Genomic DNA, 21,964 nt, shown 5'->3' on the forward strand with positions numbered 1-21,964 from the left:
GAACAAAAGATTTAATGTTTCAAGTTTCCACATGGTTTAGAAACCCAAACTCCACTGGGTTTTGTTAGATTTAAGGCCCAATGTGTTACTCTCCTTTTATGAATTATGAACTATGTAATCTGTATTTAACTTGAACATAAGTCCTATGACTGTGTATTACTATGTAGAAAAAGATTTTTTGGCAACGTGTTTTTTGAGAGTATGGATGCATTTAGACCTGGTCTTTTGCATGAGGGAAGCTTTCCTAGGGATCCTGGTTGGGAGAGTGTGATAGATACGTAAGTTTTAAAGTCTGAGGATATTAAGACTAAAACTTTCTGATCTTTCTTCATTTTGTATGCCTACCTTACAAATTCCCAGCTATGAGATTGTACTCAGTAGGTCTGCTCACCCTCTTTTACAGAATAATCAACCATGACTACAGAATCGGGATCAGACTCTGAGTCCAAGGATAAAGAGCAGGATCAGGAGGAGAGCCCTGCTCAGGAAGGGGCGGCGGAGACCCAGCCACAGGACCAGCAGCAGCCGCAGCAGCCGCAGCAGCAGCCGAGTGAAGAACATCAAACCGCGCTCGAGCAGTTCTCGGCTGTGGCAGCGCACAGCACGCCAGTGAGGAAGGAGCAGGTAAGGGAGCCCAAGCACACACACTCGCTGCACGCCACTGGCTGTGTACCCACCTACTGCTCCTGGGAAATAATGAGCCTGGCACGTTAGGAGTGGAGATTCGTATTTGGATATGCATGCAAGGGTGTTCAGTGGGATGCTGTAGATCTGGGCTGGTTGGTCTTTGGCGTTTAAAGAAAAACAGTTCTTGCGCAGAATGTTTTTAAATTCATGGCAGGTATTTCTGCCCCCAGTGCTTAAACAGGAGGGCAGTCTCATTAACTAAGCAGGAAACATCTTCGACCTTGCGTTTGCATTAGACAGCAAACAGTGTCAGTTTTTATGAAGCTGAAAATGTTTTCAGAGTTCATTTCTTTTGACACCTGCTGAACACTGATTTCATGCTTGCTTGTCTGATGTGTGAGCCGTGAAGAATCTGTGGTCTCTTAAGTTTCTCATGGTTCTGAAATGACTGCATTATAATTACTTGAGCTATTCATGTAATAGGTTTCAGAAGAGCTATTGCATGCTTTTCCATTTAGTTCATTGTTGCACTTATTAAATTTGCGGAAGCTGCTTTCTTCTTTCCGTTAATAATTTCCAGTCAATAGGATTAACAGGAATTGTTCTTCATGGGTAAATGACACACAATTAATGAGGTACCTGCAAATCACTTCCCTTAGCTCTGTGAGGTTATGACCCTCATCTGATCACATTTACCTTTGGAGAGTGGAATAAGCCAGTCTAGCTCCTCCTCTCCTCCATCATTTAATAAATTCTGGCTGTTTGAAGCGGGCTCCTGTTGTTTTACCTGGTTGGAGTAGGAAGTACTGGTGAAACAATTCTGATCTCTCAAATAGATCAGAAATTTCCTGTAATTAGTTTGGGGAAAAGAAGCAAGGCTGCTTGTCCAAAAGAGAAGAGGTGTTGAATAAACTGGTCATTAATTAAAAGGGTAATTCTATCAGTTTTAGGCATAAGTATTAGTATTTATAGAGATTTTCCAGACATCTTCAGTAATCTTTCCACTTCAAGTTTCTTTTCATGTTAAAAAGTAAAACAAATAAACAGCAACAAAAAAAAACCCCAAACCACAAAAGAAACCCAACCCTAAAATAACCACACACACACAAAAACCCCCAGTTTAGACACCAAGCCTGTCCACATGTGTTTAGAGGTGTGAGGTGCTCTCATGTGCTGCGTGATCCCTTTCTTTCCCAGAGATCACCAGTGAGCTGGTTTCTGTGGAAGGCAGGATAGAAGAACTGGGTTAGTGAAAGGGATCCGTGACACCTTCCCGCCGAGATTACCAGGCTGAATCCAAACGTCCGTGCTGTAAGCAGACTGCCAAATCCAGCTGCACGGATAGGCCCAGCATATTTCAGAGTGGCTTAAGTGTCTGTAGCTCAGGAAAGGAACATTAAATGCGGCACTAAGAGACAAAGCTGTTTGCAACGGTGTCATTAAAAAGCCAAAAACTGAAGGAGCTCATTCTCTCTCTTGCTGCCTGTAATTGCAGTGAGGAAGTTGATTTTTGCTCTTGCTCATATGAGAGAACCTTGGGAAGGAAGATTTAAGTTACCAATCCATGACAGTGACTTTTCTTTGTCATCCTATGCACATAAAACCCCCCAACATTTTAATGTAGGTGAACTTGTTCATATTGAGATTAACAGGTATTGTAGAAATGAGTCCTTCCTTTCAGGTGTAATAAGGCAGCCTTACTTTCTGCCTGCCTTCCTGTCTCTTTGAAAAAGAGAAGGCGGCATCACACAAGGTTGGGCACCAATGTTTCTGAGAAACTACCATAAGTAGATGGGATTAATGTGTTTTACAAATGTGGCTATATCACTTTGTATCACTTCAGTGAGAAGCTGAAAAGTATCCAAGATCATTATTGCTGAATCCCATTACTCCAGAGGCTTCCTTTGAGAGGGGGCCCAGCTTCAGAAGAGCTTGAATGTACTCTGTCATACATGAGAGAGATTATGCTCAAAAAACGCAAACCCTGAAGCAACTTCTGCTGCATTAGAATTTAGTCCACGGCACTTAGAAAATAGAGCAAAAAGAGAGTACAGAAACTACAAATAATACAGTGCAGACATATCTTGGAGAAGAATTTAGGAGAAAATGAAGCTATGCTAGCAGAGAACAAACTAATTCACTCTGTACATGGGTCTTTCACTGGCCATTTGTTTTTACCTAGATTCCAGGATGTCAAGTTTCTTTAGGAAGGAGAGACTTAATACAGTCTGAAAGTACCTCAATGCCTGAACATATCAGCATAGTTTGGGGGAATCTTCTCTAATGGCTCTTGGCATGCTTTATTCACCAGACAAATGAGAGGAAAACCTTTTGTATGATTTTAACCTAGACACATTCCCCTGATCTTAATATAGATGGGAACCTTAACAAACAAAATAACCTCAGTAATATTTTTTAATGTTTATAAATAAGCAAACCTCTGCTGTAGTCTTAAGATACTGAGTGTCTTTATGAAGGAAAATAATGACTAGTCCATTGAGATTCACAGAAATTGTTTGTAGGCTCAGTATGGTTCTAAGGTTTAAATGGATGATGGGTGTCCTTGTTGTGGATTTTTTTCTCAAGCAGCTTTTCTGTTTTCTTGAAAGAGATTAGTTCCATGCTGGGGTATTTTGTTGGTTGTTTTTTGTTGAAGCAGAGTGCTCACTCTCACATGAGAAATGTAATGAGCCGCTGGGTAAGGCAGTGCATTTTTTCCCCATTTTTTTACCCACATATGTGCACATGCACCTTTCCTGGCAGATTTCTTTTGACAAAACGTATAGAAGTCATCAGAGCCCCTCTGCCCACCAGCAGCAGTGCAGCTCTGCACAGAGGCCCAAGCAGGAGGCATCTTCAGTTTTATTTATTTCTCATTGCACGAGGCTGGACCACTTGCCAGCTGGCTGCAGGTGTGGTAGAAGGGTAGCTGGCCTCCAGCCTTGCTGTGAGCCCAGGGGGACTGTCCCTCCTCATCACAGCTGCTGTGTTAAATGCTCAGCGAACAGCTGATCCACTTACATACACCGTGCCTTCATCTCCTGCCAGTTTTCAAGGTGTGCAAGGACCTTGACATCCAGGCACAGAGCTGGTGTCCAGCTGCTGGAAGGAGAAATTCCTCTTGTGCTGGAGCTAGGTAGGGGAAGAGACGGCTGGCGCTGGGCTGCTCCTGAGGAAGAGCACTCATGGCCTGGAAGATGCAATAGATTTTGAAAGCAGCCCTTGTTTTTTTATCTTTTAAGCCCCACTTTCTTGCAGTTTCCCCATCCAGGGAAGCCCAGGAGGCCATTGCTGTGCCCTCCTTGCAGGGAAAGGAGGACTGTGGGGTCTTGCCTCACCTCTTAGTAATTTGCTGGGGCTTTGGTGGGAGCTGACACTGTAGGTATCACAGCCAGCTCCAAATTGTCCTTCCCCCCATTCACTGGAAGGCAGAGGGGAAACTTAAAGCTTGTTTTTATGAAATCACTCAGGGACAGTACCCCGTGATTTAGTACACTGTTGTTTCAGGTTATATGATGCAACATTGTTCTGGTCTCAAAGCAGCTTAAAGCCTTTGGATGGATTTGCTTCATTTTCACAAAGGTTTATTATATACAATAAATGGAAACAGACTTGAAGGATTAATTTACAATATTTTTCCACTAATGCTTGTTGCTTATTACACTGAAATAATTCAGAGCCAGAGCAGGTTGGGGTTTTTTTGCCTTGTAGTGAGATAACAGAAAGATGTTTTTATTTCATTTAAGCTTTAGCTGAGGTATTACTGCACTCCTGTTGAGGTTTTGTTTGGAATCTGTCACGGATATAACTGATGAGAAGGGTAATGACTGCAGCATAGTGCTGTTGCTAGGAAGGGTGAAATGCTGTAGAACTGTTCTGGCTTTCATCTAGTGCTGTGGAGAGGACTGTGGGCTGTGCTGCATCACGGTAACTTCAAATGGCCTGACCCTCAGATAAACCCAAGTAAAAGCAGCCATGGTTGTTACTTCTTGCCCCTCTTCCCTGCCATACCTGCCTACTTCTCTCCATCTTGAGGGACTTACTGGACATCAGCAGAGAGCAAAATTCATCCTCTCAACCTGTACTTACTGTCCATTTAGGCAGCCAGCTGCACATTAAAGTTGTTTGGCCCCTCACTTCTGTCCTGTTTTCTTAACCCTTTGCTTGGGTTGTTGGGGAGTCTTTCTCTCTCAGGCACGTCAGCATCCCCTTACGAATTCACACTGTTCAGGGGGGATCCATGACCTCATTCAGGGGCTGTTTCCTCACTGACAGCAAAATTAGTGCAAACCTGATAGTGTTTTTCTATTCCGTATGACACCATGGTAACATTGTATGATTTAACAGGTACGGGATTTCAAAGTAATATCAAGAAACCATAGGAGTATCTGTTCATCAACAATGTTTACTGATTACTCAGAATTTCCAAAACAACAAAAAAAAAAATACAGGAAGTCCAAGTGGGATTTTGTACCTATGGAAAAAGTAAAGGTCTTAAAATATTTTCATGAATGCCCCTCCTTCTTGAGTATTCTGTACATTTTGGAGGGAGAAGGCAGGGCTGGGAGAAATATGGGAAATCTTTTCAGTAAAGACTCTGTCCTGCATCAGGGATTTTCTTGTCCAAGCCGCAAAAAAGGCTCACTTAAATGCTTGGGTGCCGCAAGCACAGTGAACTGCAGGGCATGATTGGTTTATCTTACTTCAAAAAGTATCTTTCTTTTTCTTTATAGGCCACAGAGAAAGAAGAGGAGTTTGCTGCTGCTAGTGCAAAACAGCTGGAATATCAGCAGCTAGAGGACGACAAGCTCTCTCAAAAATCTTCATCTAGCAAACTTTCCAAGTCTCCTCTAAAGATCGCCAAGAAACCAAAAAATATGCAATGCAAAGTGACGCTCCTGGATGGATCGGAATATGCGTGTGAAGTAGAGGTAAAAGGCTTTTTTTCATCCTTTTTTTCATCCTTTCAGGAGGTAAATGGTGAAAATTATATTTCTAATGTAAGGAAAAGGATGAATGGCCTGATATTTCACCACTGCCAAGCACAGAGATAGTTTCATTGTTTTCTCTGGAGGCTTTCGAAGATGGTGCACAGATTTTAGCTAGGTGAGGGATTCTGAGCACTCCCTGAAACAACCAGAGACTCTGGATTAATTTTCTGTTGACATATGCCACATCAGAAAACAAAGTATAGACAACAAAGCCCATAAACAAAGAAGGATTTTGATCCCACTGGGTTTTTCATTTCCTTGGTATTTTACTGAGTTGAGGCTTCATTGAGTCATTGTCCATACAGTAATTCTGACTTGTGAGATTAGTGCGGGCATGAGAGACACCCTGGGTAAGCGGGGGAAATGTCAGGCACAAATAGCAGTGAGAATGGAGAGTTTTGTGTGCTTTTCCATGATGTCTGTGAATCATAACTGTGTCTGAATGTTACTGGTAGAAAGATGCTGTGATTTTTCTGTAAGAAAAGGTCAGAAAGTCACGCACACAAGACAAGGCTGAGCCTGGCCAAGCAGTGGCTGCAGAGGAAGGATGTGTGTTGGAGGGCCTGACTAGGCCAACCATCCTTTGGGTAACTGTGGGTTGCCATGGAGAAGAAAAGCCACCTGGGGAGAACAGGGGTGTATAAATGCAGAGCTTAAATAGTCTTCAGGCTTGAAAGGGAAATCTGCAGGAGCATGGAGAAGGAGAGAGGATGGAGAAAAGGAGTACCTGACTGGGAGCCAAATCATGGCATCTTTACAATCACGTAGCATTCAGCCCATTTGTCCTTCAGCTGCTCTCATTTTAAGTGCTTTGGAGAGCGGCAGGTGAGCAAAAACCATATTGATTTTTATTCAACCCTGGCATTACAGTTTGGGTCAAATTTTGCTATGCCAGGAGTGAACTGGGAACAGAAGCTGGTATTTTACTACTCTTACAGCAACTTAGCAGTCCATGTTGTTGAGTATCTTTTAATTTCACTGGTCAAGTCCCATGTTGTTTCCTTCAGTCTAGCACTATCTCTCTGGACACATCCTTTGTGACTATTAAATGGTCATTTCTTGACCTGTAGTCTCAGTTTTGTCACTCAGGGATAGATAGTGTGGGAGCCATTAAGCTGGAGGAATGACTCATACTGGCTTTGATGGAAAGAGTCAACTCATTTCAGCTTTTGACGCTTGCTTGTAAAACGTGAGTCACTTTTTGGAATACAATCAAGTGAATCTTACCAAATAAGATTTCTATGGAAATCTTGTCTAGCAGGCTGAGCTTTATCAGAATCTAAGATGGAGCAGAAAGGGAGAATTGTTATGTTAGATGTCCACTTATGCAAATAAATGCTGTGAATAATACTTTTTATAGGAAGTTTCACTCTTTCACTAAACTTGAGTTCTTTTGAAGTGTCAAAATGCTGGCATATGGAAGCCATCATGTTTTATTGCTTGTCAGATTTCTATGCTTTGCAAGTTCTGAATAGCTCTTGAATAATGTCCAATATAAGTTTTGTATGCATTTTTTCTATTTACATTGCTGAAATATTTTCAAGTTGTATTGACTGTCATCAGTAATCATTTTATCTGCTTCTAAGATGATCAGGCTTCCCAGGCAGAATGTAATATTGATGAGAATAGAGCTCCTAAAAGAGTGAATTTTCAAATGAAAAAGCTGTAAGGCTATGATGATGAGCAGACCGTGGGGTGCATTGAAACAAAGTTGGTTAGGAGGAACAAATATTTCAGGGAAGAAGTGCAGCTGGAGTGACGCATAAATTTACATACTTTAAACGGTGTGATTCAGACTTTGCATCCTTCCTAGGTGGTTGTATCAGTGTTTTTGTATGTATTGATGATACAGCTGCAGGTACCTCTCTGGCACAGCCCACTCCAGCCCATGGGAACTCTTGGTAGATCCCAAGGGAGTCCACTCCCTGTGTGTGTAAAGTTTAGCTACAGCAAAAGGGTGCTGAGTCCAGCCAAGAGAAATGATGCAACTTTCACTGTGCTTTTTCTCCCAAGGAGTAAAAAGTATGCACAAAGGGAGTTACAAGGGCAGGGAAAATGAGGGTCTGTGTCAGGAGACATCTCAGGAAATCATGTAGGAGGCTGAAGGTGAAGTTCTACAGAAATTTTTGGGGAATAACAAAGTTCTGTGTTGGTTTCACAGAAACCTAGTGCTGCGGCATGAGAAACAATCTATCACATTTCAGAAGAATGCTATCATATTTTAAGGATCACAGTCAAGTGAACTCACTATACCAATTTAAATGGGGGAAAATATAGATACATACATACATATATATGTACACAAATATATATATTCATTCTTCTCTGTCAGCAGCACACAAAGTCGTTCAGTTTTCACAGAATCACAGAATATTCTGAGTTGGAAGGGACCCACAATGACCATTAAGTCCAGCTCTTAAGTGAATGGCCAATACAGGGATTGAACCCACCACCTTGGCCTTATTAACACTATGCTGTAAACAAGTGAGCTAATCTCAGTTCTTTTATATATATATATAAAATAGAAAGTATACTGAGGTACCTGGCATATTATGGAGGCCAGTAAATTCCCCAGTATTAATTCTTTAAAAGAAAAGGGAGAGGGACAGACAACATGGCAATCAAATATTTAATATTTCCATTCCTTGTGTTCAACCCACACAACTGCATCTTTCAGAGTGGACAGTGACCCAGCGTGGGATGTGACAGTTGTTACATGTGAGTCAGAAATGTCATCCTGTGTTGTCAGCTCCTGTCTTTCAGGTCCATGTGTATCATGCTTCTACCTACTGAAGGCTACAAAGCAATGTAATCTAGAAGGACCAGAAACTGAGAAACCTAATTTGAGCTAGAGCAATAGCTCTGTCAGTTACTCTTGATTTGGATGCAGGCCAGGTATTTATCTCTCCAGAATTTCATTCCCTAGTCTGGGAGTTGGGGATCATTATAGAATCCATCAGTTACTCTATAAAGTGCTTTGCAAATGACAAATGCTTTTTATATATGTTAAATATTAATGTAATTTAAAGGAGCTTATTGCTCTCCAGTAGAGCGCAACCTGCAGCTTATCAATTATGTGTTCATCCCGTTAATGACCTGGCAGGCGACGTGGCACGTACTCACAGATTGAGACACTTCTGAGGCAAGTTTGGTTAATCCATTTATGCCCTTGCTATCCTTTGTTCCAGAAGCCACTCTTTCGTATTCCATATTTAATGCTGAGCATCTTCACTGTCTTCTGCTATATCTTTCAGTCTCATGTTCAGTGCTTTGCATTTGTGACACTGGGGCTTTTTCATGTTGTATGAGATGTATGAGGGAAAATGTAGTGGAGCTAACTTCAAAGCTGAGGTTAACAGTGGGTCATCTAAAGTAGTCTCCATTCAGTGAAAGGATCTTAAGCAAATTCCAGGTAAAAGCTTTCCCTTGAGGCCCTGCAGTGTTACTGCCTGTGTGCTCTATCTGTCTGACCCAGAAAGTCTTTCATGCAGTAAGACATTACAAGCCAAAGCCAGGCTAAGTAGGTAACCCAACCTGTTCATTCATCCTCCTCCAAAACCATAAACCACCAGTGTTACCATCTGTACCCCCAATGCTGCTCTTGACCAGAAGCCTGCAGATGGTAGTAGCAGCCTTATTTCAGAGGGGGGGTTTCCTTTCCCAGTTGGGATGGCCACCTAATGGATCTTCCCCTCTCCAGGGAAAGCTGTTGGCTTTTGGAGAAGAGGTATTTGTACACTGACATTGTCCCCAGTATTCTGCCAAGAAAAACAGCCTCAGGGCAGCTGCATGTCTCTCCCAGGTCATGAAGAATTTGGAGGCTTCTGAGGGGCCCTGGATCACCGGAGTCGATGCAGTCTGTTCAGAGGGATGCAGGGAAGTGGTTTACACCTAGATGTCTGTCCCTGCTGGCAGTGGCTCTCCTTGGGTTGTTCATTGTGCTTTCCCAGCCAGCATTAGGCTCAGAGATGTTGATTGTCAAAGCGTCCAAGGCCAGGGCTGTGGCCAAAACTGCACTCCAAAGCGGTAGCTGAAGATTTCTCTTTTAAGCAAGCTAGACCTATGCTTTGCATTTGTTGGTTTGGAGAACCAAAGAGAAAGCAAGATCCAAGACTGAAAATTAATTTCAGATAACATTAAAAAAGACAATGAGCACATTAGTTCAAGTTTTTCCTAAGATTCGAGAAAACAAGCAAAAATAACTTATTTCTGGGTTTCTTCAGCTTTAAGTAGGAGTTTTCAAATGCTATAGTACAATTATGTTTTTTCTAGGATTTATTTCCCCTCTTGTCCATCTCTACCCCATCTCAATTTTCTGTTATCTAGAGCACTGCATTTTAATTAAAAGATGCAAGTGGAGCAAGCTGTCATGCTGTCCATTACACATAGCCTAATTTAAACTGTCTTCCTAAAACAAGTTGGAATTTGTCTTTGTTTCTGCTCTCTAAACATATACATGCTGTTACTCACAACATGAGGTCAGAAAGCTATAACATAATCTGTCTAAATAAATGGTAAAATAATTAGATTTCACTTTGAAAGGCTCAGCTGTCTGAGCCCATTGGTAATTTATACTCTTTCATCATTCCTGTACCACTCAGACTTTCTTATCATGCAGGCCACCAGTTAATGAAAACAAATGTTTCCATGGCAGCCTGTCTGTGGCATCTCTGCAGCCCTACATCAAACAGAGCAAGTTGAGGTAGGACCCAGATAAGCTGCACAGCACATGGAGAAACAACATCTCACAAAGTATTACTGTTAACCCCACTTCTGGGTGAGTGGGGGTCAGCTGAGGTAGAAAGGGACTGGTTAAAACACACTGTGTAAGGATGTTTTGTAACCCCAGTTTTCTCAGTCGTGCTGCCACTGGGACCTGGGCAGTGGTTGGGTGTCCTGTGCTGTAGTCACTGCTACACCTTTGGAAATGAACCTCATTACAAATGACTTCCTCCCAAAGGAAAGAAAGAAGGGAGAAAGGAAGGAAAGTGGGGAGACCCACTTTCTCAATGGGTTTCCCTGCATCCTCGGGTGACATCAGAGTAGCATGCTTGAGTTGAAATAGCAAGAAGTTTTCTTTTCATACATTTGAAACCAGAATTTGTAAGATGGACAGAAGCAGGCTGGAGTGAACTGGTCCCTTTCTGCCCTAAACATGTATGGGCTAATACTCCTTTTTGAAGACAAAATGGACATGAAATAAATGGGTTCTCTAATAGTTGAAGTATTGCATTTTGCATGAATTTCTCATTTTTGTGTTAAAGCATGAGAATATGAGGATGCTTCCTTAAAAAATAAGTCATTGAAGATTGTCTTAGGACAGGCTTGAAGAAGAAATGAGAAGAAGCAGAATTATTTCTGCACTGCCACCTCTGCTAGAAATGAAAGAGAGTGGTAGCTGCCTGTGCTGCTTTTCCTGACCTGCAAGACTCCATCTGGAGGAAAGATCCTCCTGTGTTTCTGTATGATGGTGGGGGAATGCATGGCCCCGTGGTCCCCCTCCCCACACCGCATCCAAGCTGACTCTTCCCTGGGAGTTTCCATGTGTGGACCTGCAAGCTGTTTTTGCACAGGGAGTTTAATAACATCGAATTTCTCATCCGTTTTGAGGTAGATCTTAAGGTCAGGAAGGAAACCTCTGTAATAAGATGCATTCTGCATTCTGGAGGATAGAGTTTCTGTTACCCCCTGCACATTTTAATTGTTTAATGAATTCCACACAGTCTCTTGCAAATGGCTTTACATGTGAAACTGATTACTGAATGCAAGAGGGACTTTTTTTAATAAGTCTTTTCCTTTTGACCTATTCACTGCTTACATTTCACTTAATTTAATATGAAGACCTTTGTTTTGGGTTTTATTCCTTCCCCAGGATATGTTTCAGTAAAAGTGACTGGGTTGAGAGGCATCATTGCTGTTACACAGCATGTTTTCTGTCCCAGACCCGCTAATTAGGGCTGACTTGGATTAGCCAGGGGATTCACTTAAGATCTATGTTACCTGACACATGTCAGTAGGAGTCTGAGTATTGCCTGAATATGCTTCAGCTGAATAAAGTTAATATACAGTTCTTCTGACTTGCTTTTTTCTAATACCATAGGCCTCTTTCTATGAGTTAAAATACTTGCCAATTCAAGCAGCACAATGATCTGGAAATCAGCACCAGTGTTATCCAGCACATAATAATCAACTGTGAGGCTGAGCAGAGAAAGAGGTTTTTTTTCTTTAGTTTGGTAATTGAAACAAAAATAAAAATGTTTGGGCTCCCTTTTAGTGATGATGATTATTATTCTTATTTCACTTGAAGCTAAAGAAATCTAAATCGAAACAAGTCAGGTTGAGCTAAGCCTTTTGGAAATGCCACGAGGCTGAGGGAGCGGGGCTGGAGCATTTCTGCCTTACCAGGGGAGGCTCAGGTCCCCCACAGCTTCTCGTGGCTGGGAGCTTCTGGGCTGTGTGGTATTCAGGGAGAAGGTCTCTTACAACCTTGGTAGGGAGACACCTAAATGATTAGACAGATATTTTCTCCAGTTAATATGCAAGTATTTTAGAGACTGAACGAGGAACCAAGAATTAAAACGAAGTCACTCCTTTACATGTTGTACCGAGTGAACAGCAGGTTGGGCCTTCAATTACACCTGGCACAGCACAGGACATGGTCACAATCAAATGACAGAAGCTTACAAACACACACACACACACACACACACACACACACACACAAAAAAAGGAAACTAAAAATAAAAATTTGTAGACTTTCTTTCTCTCCACATCTATATTTTCTACATCTAGTCTTCTTTATCTGTTGCCTTTTGTTAATAGTTTCTGAAAATGGTCTGTGCAGTGAAATGTTGAGTTTATCAGACAAAAATAATAATTTTGATACCTTGGGGGTGCCAGCCATAACACTGAAAACTATTGTGAGGAGTCCACCTACATTGAAAAATACTTTCAGCTGTTCTGAAACTACATAATTTTGGGAATAAATGGTTAGCTGAAAACTTCCTACTGAAATATTGCCTCCGGTTCCCTCCCCTTGGAGCACCAGTTGGACACAAGCCAGGCAACAGGAGCTTGTTCTCCATCTGGCAAAGTTTTTAAAAAACTGGGTTTGGTCATGAACACTCAAACTGAGGTACTGTATGGTTCATTGGTGGTTAATCTGTTTGCAAGAGCCCAGGAGAGGATGATCTTCCACCTGCCTTTTGCCCCAGACAGATAGAGGTCTTTTGGCTCCAGGAGTCCTGTCCTTGTCACCATTCTTGCTGATGGCTTCACCAGAATGAGACTGTGTCAGTCCCTTCATGTTTGTCTTCTCCAGGCTTATTGCTTGTGGTGGTCTTTGCCTCAGAGAGCTTCCAGCTTCTTACTGGAGTGCCTAGTGCAGGCAGCACCCAACCTCTGCATGTATTTTTTAAGGACTGCTGGTATATAAATCACAAAGAGTAGATGAAAGGCTTTGCCTTTTCCCTTTTCCAAATGGACACTCAAATTTTAAAGCCTTCTGTTGTTTCTGGACAAGCTGTACATTTCCCCCCTCTACCCCATGCCCAGCCAACACAGAAGTTGCTGATTTTCATGTCACTGCCCAGTCACACTCCTGCCAAGCCTCCCTGTATTTTGTCATGTCTCCTGCCCTGTTTCTGTAGTGCCTGCTACTTGTTCCAGACCCAACCGAGCTGTCTTAAATTCATCATCAACTCTGTTGCTAGTTGCTCCAATTTATAGGTGCTGTCCCTATGTTAACACTGACTTGCCATTTCCAGACCCAAACTAAGTAAATCTTCACTTTATTATCATCCTCTAAATATGTTAGCTTGCCATATAAAACCTTAGTGCCTCATATGGGTGATTTTTTTTTTTTTTCCAGCTGAGCCCTATGCAGCGCTGGGCTGCTTTTATGTTTTCTTATCCTTGTCTGTTGATACAGTGAACAAAATATCATAGGAAGGACTGGGTGGTGAAATATCTGCTTGCAAAGCAAAGTGTTGATAGGCAGCAAGGTCTGTCTCTCATGATTTATCTCACTCTGGCAGAAATGATTTTGATCTGAAGTGGATAAAGCTTGGAAGTAGCTTGAGAACAGGCTATGTTAGTTTTCTTGAAAACCCCAGTATTGATGGTGTAATACCATCTAAGGTACCCCAAATCGAAAAGCCTGATCATCCTGTTCCCTCTCCTGCCTCAAGAGCATCTCTCTGTGCAGTGTTGGTTTTTTTCACTCCAGGCTGGCAATGTAGGTCAGAGAGAGCTCTGTGGCTTTTAAATTCATATGGCAAGATTACTCTGTAAATCGGACTATGTTGACAGTAGAGCTTTTTTCAGCTGAAAATAAACAAAATGTTTATGGTTGTTTTTTGTTGATGTGTGCCAGGGACTATTTATATTACAGGTAGTGATTGGTTCCCCTTGCTGTGTTGGTACTAGGCTTGTGCACCGTTAGTTAGCATATGAGATGAGGAGAGATGAGTGTTTGCCGAGTTTGTCCAGGTATAGGTAGAATAAAGAAAATATTTATAGCCGCCACTGGAAAGCTTCAGCTGCTGTGCTGAATCCCAGGAGACCTGCCTGAGTTAACTGCAGAGTGTCTTGCAGGAGGTGGTAGGGCAATCAGGAGGCATTAAGCCAATGGATCAGCTGCACGTCTAGCTAAAATCCAAGCCCAAACAATCTGTGCTCTCAAGGAAGCCGAGTGAGGGGGGGTTACTTTCTCTGTTGAAAAGCCTTCAGAAATGGAATACGGTTTATTATTTTATGTCACGATTTAGCAAATGTGTGAAGCTAATGAATGTGCTGGGAACAGAACTTCTAATTGAGAAATCGTGTCCACTGGTTTTGTATTCATTTATTGGACAGTAGTTAGCAGACCTCAGTTTATACAGCATGCATTCTGCTGATGCACTTGGGATGCATTTGATAATCATCACATTTGACAGGTATTTCTGTAGCCATTGTGCACGTGCAGACATGGCTCTCACACTTCCACATATAAAAACATGCTCCAGAGTGTTTACTTTTTCTCAAGTGCCCTCCGCACGGTTGCATTCCCATGAGCAGAGTGCTCACTATTTTCCCAAGGATGCAAACTGTGCAGAGCACCCATCAGTATGCTTAGAGCTTGTGTGGTGCCAGTGCTGGTGTGATCTCTGCTGCTGTTGTAGAAGGCACAAACCCTAATTTGGTTTGATGCCAGAATCGGGACTAGGTCACCAATCTTCTTACTGGGATTTAGCAGTCCTCTGGGTTTTTTAGATTAGTGCTGGCTGTTTAGGATTGAAAGGTCAAACAGCTTTAAAGAAGGTTGCCCCTGATAAAAACTATGTCATATTATACAATGTTATTGACATTTTCTGCAGGTGTGTAGCACGGGAGTGTTGCGTATTTATCTGTTTATCTAAATGCTTGGTTAGCGCTTGACAGAAAAGGTTGTTTTCAGAAATGGTAATACATTTCAATATGGTATATTACAATAAATATCAATAAGAGAATGAATTATAGTACTACTGTAATGGGGGAAAAAAAGAAAGCGATCAGTCATCATCATCATCACTGTGTGTTAAAATACCTTCTCATCTACTCTAAGTTTCCTTATGTGGCATCCATTTATATGTGCAGAGCAGTATAAGATAGTGTTCTAAGTTAAAAGGCAGAGATAGATATGCAAAATATTACTGCAGGTTTTATTTCAAACTATTAGTCTGTATTAGTCACCTACTGGGACATTCTATGAAGGTTCATACATTAAAAAGTTAATAAAGGAATAGAACAGTTGGAGAGTTTATACTGATATGCAGCTTTCAGGAAAAGCATTTCTGTTGCTTCATAATGGAAAAAAAAGTCTTTTTAATATAGCTTTTATACAGCAAAATCTTTCTGAAATTGCCTAATTCTTAGTTCTCCCCACTTCTGGCTAAATATTTTATTCAGTAGATAGTATCTGGAATTTTGACTTGGGACATTTCCAAATACGGTTTACCACTGAAGTATGGAAAACTTTTGAGAACCAAAAAATGAATGTATTTCGCTTTGAAAGTTTGCTTTTGTTTGAGTGTGTCTTTTTTCCTTTTGCATCCTGAAAGGCTGGCAGAAATGTCTTGTTCAATATCTCCTACGCATGCTGGCGAACTGCTTACACACTGGATGAGAGCATTCTGTCCATCCTAGGGATACATTTATGAACATTTATTATTAATGATTCTATTTTGAACATTTATGTCTCCTCCTCATCCAGGGGAGGGCGACAAAGATTCTCATAGGGCTGGAGCACCTCTTCTGTAAAGACAGGACTGAGAGAGTTGGGGTTGTTCAGCCTGGAAAAGTTTCCAGAGAAACTTTACTGTGGCCTTCCAATAGTTAAAAGGGGCTTACAGAAAAGAAGGAAAGAGACTTTTTACACAGGCAGATAGTGATAGGACAAAGGGAAACTGTTTAAACTAAAAGAGGGACTGTTTAGATTGGGTGTTAGGAGGAAATTCTTTACTATGAGGATGCTGAAGACATTGATTTCCCTGAGTAGCTGTGGATGCCTCATCCCTGGAATTGTTCAAGGCCAGGTTGGAGGGGACTTTGAGCAACTTGGTCTAGTGGAAGGTGTCCCTGCACATGGCCGTGGGGTTGGCAGTAGAAGATCCTTAAGGTCCCTTCCAACCCGAACCATTGGTTTATAATACTTTGCATATGCAGATTTTTTCTGTAAGAAACTAAATATTTGGAATAAAAGGACAGTATGAGTGAATTTCTTTTATTTTTAAGCTTTTCTCTGTTGGCCTGTGTGGGAGAAGGGCGTTTGTTGTTTGCTTTGTCACTGTGTAACTTACCTCTGGTGCTCAGTGTTGCACTGTTAACTTCAGCAAAGGTTTTCTTCCCTAGCAGAAATGACTTGAAAATGTTTTGTGGAATGCGTAGAACATCACTCTCAACACACTGAACTTGCAGATGCATTAAATGTTGTTGATGCTTCTGGAACTGCCAGTGCTATTTTCAGGAAGCAGGGGCAGGGGATTTGGAGGCCTCAATTCTGGTGGTTAAGTCATGTTATGCTCACAGATGTTTTTATCTTACACATTACGCATGTGTGGTTTACTTCAGTAAACCAGAGGAACACTTGATGATTTTCTGCCAGTTAAGACTCCAGGAGAGATTCTCTATCCTGTTTTTCTTTCTGGATTCTCCTCATTTAGCTTCCTGATGGGGACTTCGGTTGAGAAATTAGAGATTTGAAGAAATTCAGGGGGTTTTTCCTCTTCTGTCACCTTTCTGCTTCATCTTCTTTTCCCTGTGGAGAGAAACTGTGGAGAAGTATAAACAGTGAAAAAGTAGATCCTTTGAAAATGCAAATTACCAATGTGTAGAAGTGAAATGAAGTTAAACTTCTTCAGAATTACTTTTTCTTTTTAACTTCCTTGGAAAAAAAAAATGCTGTTTCTTTCTTTTGACTTCGATCAAGACTTGTTCAAAAAACATGCTCTCCGTGTTTGGAAATTTTCTGGCCTAAAGTGCAATGATCAGCTTCTAGAATTTCTCAGTTCAGCTCTTTGTGTCTTGAACAGCTCCAAGTCTTTTTGGGAAAAACATGGGAAATGTCACAGTATGTTAATTATTATTTCATTCACAGATAAAAATGTGCTCCTTACCAGGATGACTGTGAGTTTAGAATCTCTGGTGGACTTTCTACAGATGGAGAAGCAACATGATGTGGCCACAAGCTTCTCTATATTTGGAACCACAATGAGCATCCACTTAGAAATTCACATCTGTTTGTATGCACATATTGTGTGCATTAAATTATATATATATACTTGCCTGTGCATATTGATCTATGACATATATATGATGTTAATATCCCACCCCCCCCCCCCCCCCAAAATGGGGTTCTGGGGTTCTCGGTACAAAAGGGGTCTTGGAGGCTTGGTCACTTTAGCTTGCAAGTAGTGAGCATTTGCAGACGTATTAGGGTTTTTTCTGGGATTTGGCATATTTTTTGTGTAAATGGGGTAGTTCATGAGGAAAGAATGAGAAATTGTGTTGTCAGAAGGCTGGAATTCAGCGACTCAGAGACTCAACTGGGGGAATTTTGTGAAGAGAGTGCTCTCTGCGGTGAGTACAAAGTATTCCTGACAACCAGTTAATCATTTTTACTTGTTGCAAGAATAATTGCAGAAGCTGCAATGTAGGGCTGGAGAAACTTCCCCTTGTATATGCTACTTATTTGTTGCCATATACATTTTAACTTTTGCAGGTGTTTTCTTTGTGTTTGCACAGAGGAGACTACCATGCAGCCTATGTGGAGTAGAAAATGAAAGTATCATCCAAATTAAATTGCAAAAAGTAATTTAAATTGAAACAGTCAATGAAATAAAATCAGTGGTCTGGACTCAATTGGAATATTTTTCATCAAAAAAAACATTGAAACATTGGAAATGAAAAAAAAAAAGTTAGCTAATTCTTCCCCACCAGAAAGAGAAGGGGAAAAGGAAGAGGTTAGTACAGCCACATGCCAAAATACATTACAGCATGCAACGCTAGAGCCAGCCCACACATTTACACAGTGCATTGTTGAGATCCATTGGAAAGTGCAAATGCTAATTAGGAATGTGAAGCAGATAACCTCAACATCAGTTTGAGTCCAATTATTCATACCAGCATTTCATGATAGTGATCTGTTTGTCCTTATTCCAGTGATCCTGCCTAATTAGAGTTATTACAGTAATTGTGTGGAGTTGGATGCCAGACTAGTGCTAGTGTGACATTGCTCACTGGCAGCTTGGCAGCTTTTCCCAGGAAAGCAGCAAGGTTGTTTGCATATGTATTTGTGCAGAAAGTTACATGCAAACTCCTCCCATTTAAAATCCAGGTCCACAACTGTGATACTTTTTCGTCTTGCTGTGCTCCTTGACTGATCAGAGAGAGAAGTGAAGTTTCAGTTCATCAGGCTATCCTGACCTTGCGGTTGCTGTGCGATGGAGTCAATGGTTATTGGTGGCGAAAATGAATCCTGTTAAAGCTGTTTGGCTGTGGAACTCTGTTCTCACTTTGTGTTTTCCCTAGCACTGCAAGATTTGGTCTGAATGTGATCTCTTGTAATTGATTCCATGCTGCAGGCAGCCCTTGCTCAGCGTTCTGCACCCACATGAGACTGCAGCATCGAATGCCAAAGTAGAACTGCCCCAAAGTGCATTGCTTTGGAGGCTGCAATAGCTGTCATTTCTAGGAAGCAGAGAGGGCTGTTTTCTGCTCTTCAGCTCCTTGTCCTCTTTCCCTGTCAGTGAGAGGAAGGTAATCTGCTAGTGAGCAAAACTAGAGCCTTAAGAATAGACTAACACTCTACCCTGTAATCAGACACTTAACCCCTTAGCACCTGGGGAGGTGCACAGGGATTTCATTATCATGGCTGTGCTTGTTCAAAGGGACTGGAGAGGCCCCTGATGTGAGCAGGACAGTGGCCAGGGTGCAGTGAACAGGTGAGACCAGGCCAGATGTAGCATTGCCTGGCCAATGTCTTGAAACCCTCTGAGAACAGAGGCCCCTCAGCTATGTTGAGCTACCAGTCCCAGAGTGGCATTGCCTCTCCAGGGAGAAATCTGTCAAACAGCGGGTTGGATTCTGTCTGAGAGAAGCCTGAGTACTGACAGGTCCTCATCATGGATGGCTGTAGCTGGCATAGAGCTAGGAAAGATGGCTGGTCCTGTAGGTTGGAGGTTACCCAACAAGCAAAAGTGGGTCATTCAGGGTGAGGTGCATCAAAAGACATTCAGGCTGCGTTATCAGGTTGGGTGCCAAAATGACCTGCAGGAAGACTGCAAATTATTGTGTTTCAGGGACAGGCCAGGTTTGCCAAATCAGGAGCCACAGCAGCTTGAAGACCTTTTGGAGAGGTGGTGCCTCCTGGCATGGGGCAGCCAAGCCTACAGCCTTGCACAGAAATAAAATGTGTCCCTTGGAGGTGGCAGATCTGAATCCTGATAAATTTTCCTCTGGCACAACTGGCTTCCAGCCTGGGAAGCACCATCCAGCACATAACATTTGAAATCTTCCTGATCTCTTCCCTGTATTTTACTGACTCCCAAAGGAGTTTTCTGGAGTCTTACTAACACCTGTATGACAAGGAGGTTGGTGTCACATCTTTGTATTAAGTTGTTGGTTGCTCATTTTCTATGTAATTTCCCTCATTGCTTATCACAGTACAATAACATATGTGTTTGGTGGCTTGGTTGCTGCGATACAGGGGTTTTATTGCTCAAGGGTCCCGATGGGCAAAAAGGTGAACAAAAGTCAGTGATGTTCCCTGGCAGCACAGAAGATGTTCCCTGGCAGCACAGAAGGCCAGTGCCATCCTGGGCAATGTTACCAGCAGGTTGAGGGAGGTGATCCTTCCCCTTTACTCAGTCTTGAAGTACTGAGTCTGATCCTGGGGTCCCCAGTACAAGGGAAACATGAACATACTGGACAGGGTCCAGCAAAGGGCCACAGATATGATGAAGGCCCTGGAGCATATCTTTTATGAGGAAAGGCTTGGAGCTGGAACTGTCCAGCCTGGAGAAGAGAAGGCTCAGGGGGATCTTAGCAGTGTGTACCTGATGGGAGGAGTAAAGAAGACAGAGCCAGAATGTGCTCAGTGGTACACATTTGGCAGAACAAGAGACAAGGGGCAAAAAGTGAAAGACAAGAATTTCCATTTAAACAAAAAGAAAAAAAATGCTATGAGGGTGGCCTACACAGGCTGTGGAGTGGAGATATCCAAAACCCAAATGAGCATGATCCTGACCAATCCACTTTAGGTGGTATGTCTGGAGAAGGGATGATGGACTAGGCAATCTCCAAAGGTACCCTCCAGCCTCAGCCAATCAGTGGTTCTATGATTACCATACAGTACATATTTTGTGGCTGAAGTGATAACAAAGGCTTGCATTTTTTTCGCTTTAATAATGTTTGCTTATTGTAAGTGCTTTACAGCTTATGGGTTTAATCATAATAAAGGAAAACTTTCTTATTATTGTTCCTCATTAATACCAAACATTGTACCCAAATGTTTGCCAATGAGAATAATTGACTTGATAATAATCTTGTTATCCAGGCAAAACTAAGGTGGAAGTACTTTAAGTTTTGAGCTCCTCACTCTGTGTTCACACAATCTTGGTCTGGTGATCTTGTAAGGCGATGGGGATGTGATGGAGGGATATGGGCTGAAGAAGATGTGGAAAGGTTTGAGCATGGTGGAGAAGCCAATTAGGGGACAAGAGAGCCTTTTGTGACCTTCAGCCTCGCAAGGAGGGAGAAACTCAGCTTCAAAACTGAGGAGAAGCTGGTGAGAAGAGAGGCTGCTTATCCCTTCCCTTGTGTGTGAGAATTGCTGGCAGGCACAGGCTTGCCAAGTTTGCTGCTGCAGGCTCCTTTCACCGGGAACTTCACCAGGAGGCTGTTTATTCCCATTCCAGCTTCAAGAGAGAGCCCTGGCCTTTATAGAGCTGCAGGGATGAGGCTGTGAAAAAATGTACTGTTTTTGCTCCCGGACCTTTGTGTTCATTTATACTGTTTAATCTCTGTGTTGTATTCCTTCTGTTTACTTGATTTCCCAGAGCTTAAGCAAAGCGTCTTTTTCACATCTGCGCATTTTATTTCATCCCATTCGTGCCTGAAAAATGTCTAAGAATATTTCTAGTGGATAATCTTGCCATATTTACCTTTCAGAATTTTTTTTTTTTTTAAATCCACATTTTTTGGACTGCTGAGAATTGACTGTCATTTTTGCCATTAACTTGTGATCCCCAGTAACCAACAGACTGTCAATCTTTCATCATCTTAGACTTGTCACTCCAAAATAATGGAAAGCAAAGGTTTAGGATGGATTGAAGGATGTATGAATTTGTAAGTTGACCTTTCTCTCTTCCTCCCATTCTCTTCCTGCCAAAGCAATGATATCCTTGCCTTTCATGGCATGGTTATTTGGGCATGCAGTAAAATAAAAACAATTAACAAGGGCAAAAGAGGTCTGTTCAATTGCATTAATTATATATTTCTAGCTGAACCTCTTAATTTTTCATGAATTTATGCAGTAGCTTCCCTTCACTGTGTTTCTGTGCAATGATGCTCTAGAAACAGTGTGCCTGCTCCCACCACATGGGTACAAAGTGGCACTGCTGCCTATATGCAGGTGCACGAGGATTTCTCTTGGCCTTGCATTAGGAAAACAGCAGGGGTAGCGCCATTGCCAGGCAGCCGCAGCTCCCCAGATGACCAGAGTCCTCTAAATCCTTCTCCAGGTCATCTCTGAGCTGGCAACAGGCATTCAGGGGCAGTGGTGAGGCTGCAACGTGAGACTCATCTGTTTGGACACAAATGGGTGTTTC

The 21,964-nt window shown here is 42.1% G+C and overlaps 1 protein-coding gene across 35 annotated transcripts in view; it reads left to right on the forward strand.

Annotated features, from left to right (window-relative positions):
* The window catches only part of EPB41L3 (erythrocyte membrane protein band 4.1 like 3), a 151,813-nt gene that overhangs the window by 85,457 nt on the left and 44,392 nt on the right, over nt 1–21,964 (forward strand). For 23 of the 35 annotated variants that reach the window (XM_048289132.1, XM_048289122.1, XM_048289128.1 and 20 more), the window contains exons 2-3: nt 425–624; nt 5,361–5,558. In XM_048289132.1, coding sequence (XP_048145089.1) covers nt 5,505–5,558 — 54 coding nt within the window. In that variant the 5' untranslated portion in view covers nt 425–624; nt 5,361–5,504. Of the gene's footprint in view, nt 1–403; nt 625–5,360; nt 5,559–21,964 lie in introns of all 35 variants that reach the window. The other 12 variants (XM_048289123.1, XM_048289147.1, XM_048289151.1 and 9 more) reach the window with 1 other exon arrangement.

Source organism: Corvus hawaiiensis, chromosome 30, assembly GCF_020740725.1.
Source record: "Corvus hawaiiensis isolate bCorHaw1 chromosome 30, bCorHaw1.pri.cur, whole genome shotgun sequence".
NCBI lineage: Eukaryota > Metazoa > Chordata > Aves > Passeriformes > Corvidae > Corvus > Corvus hawaiiensis.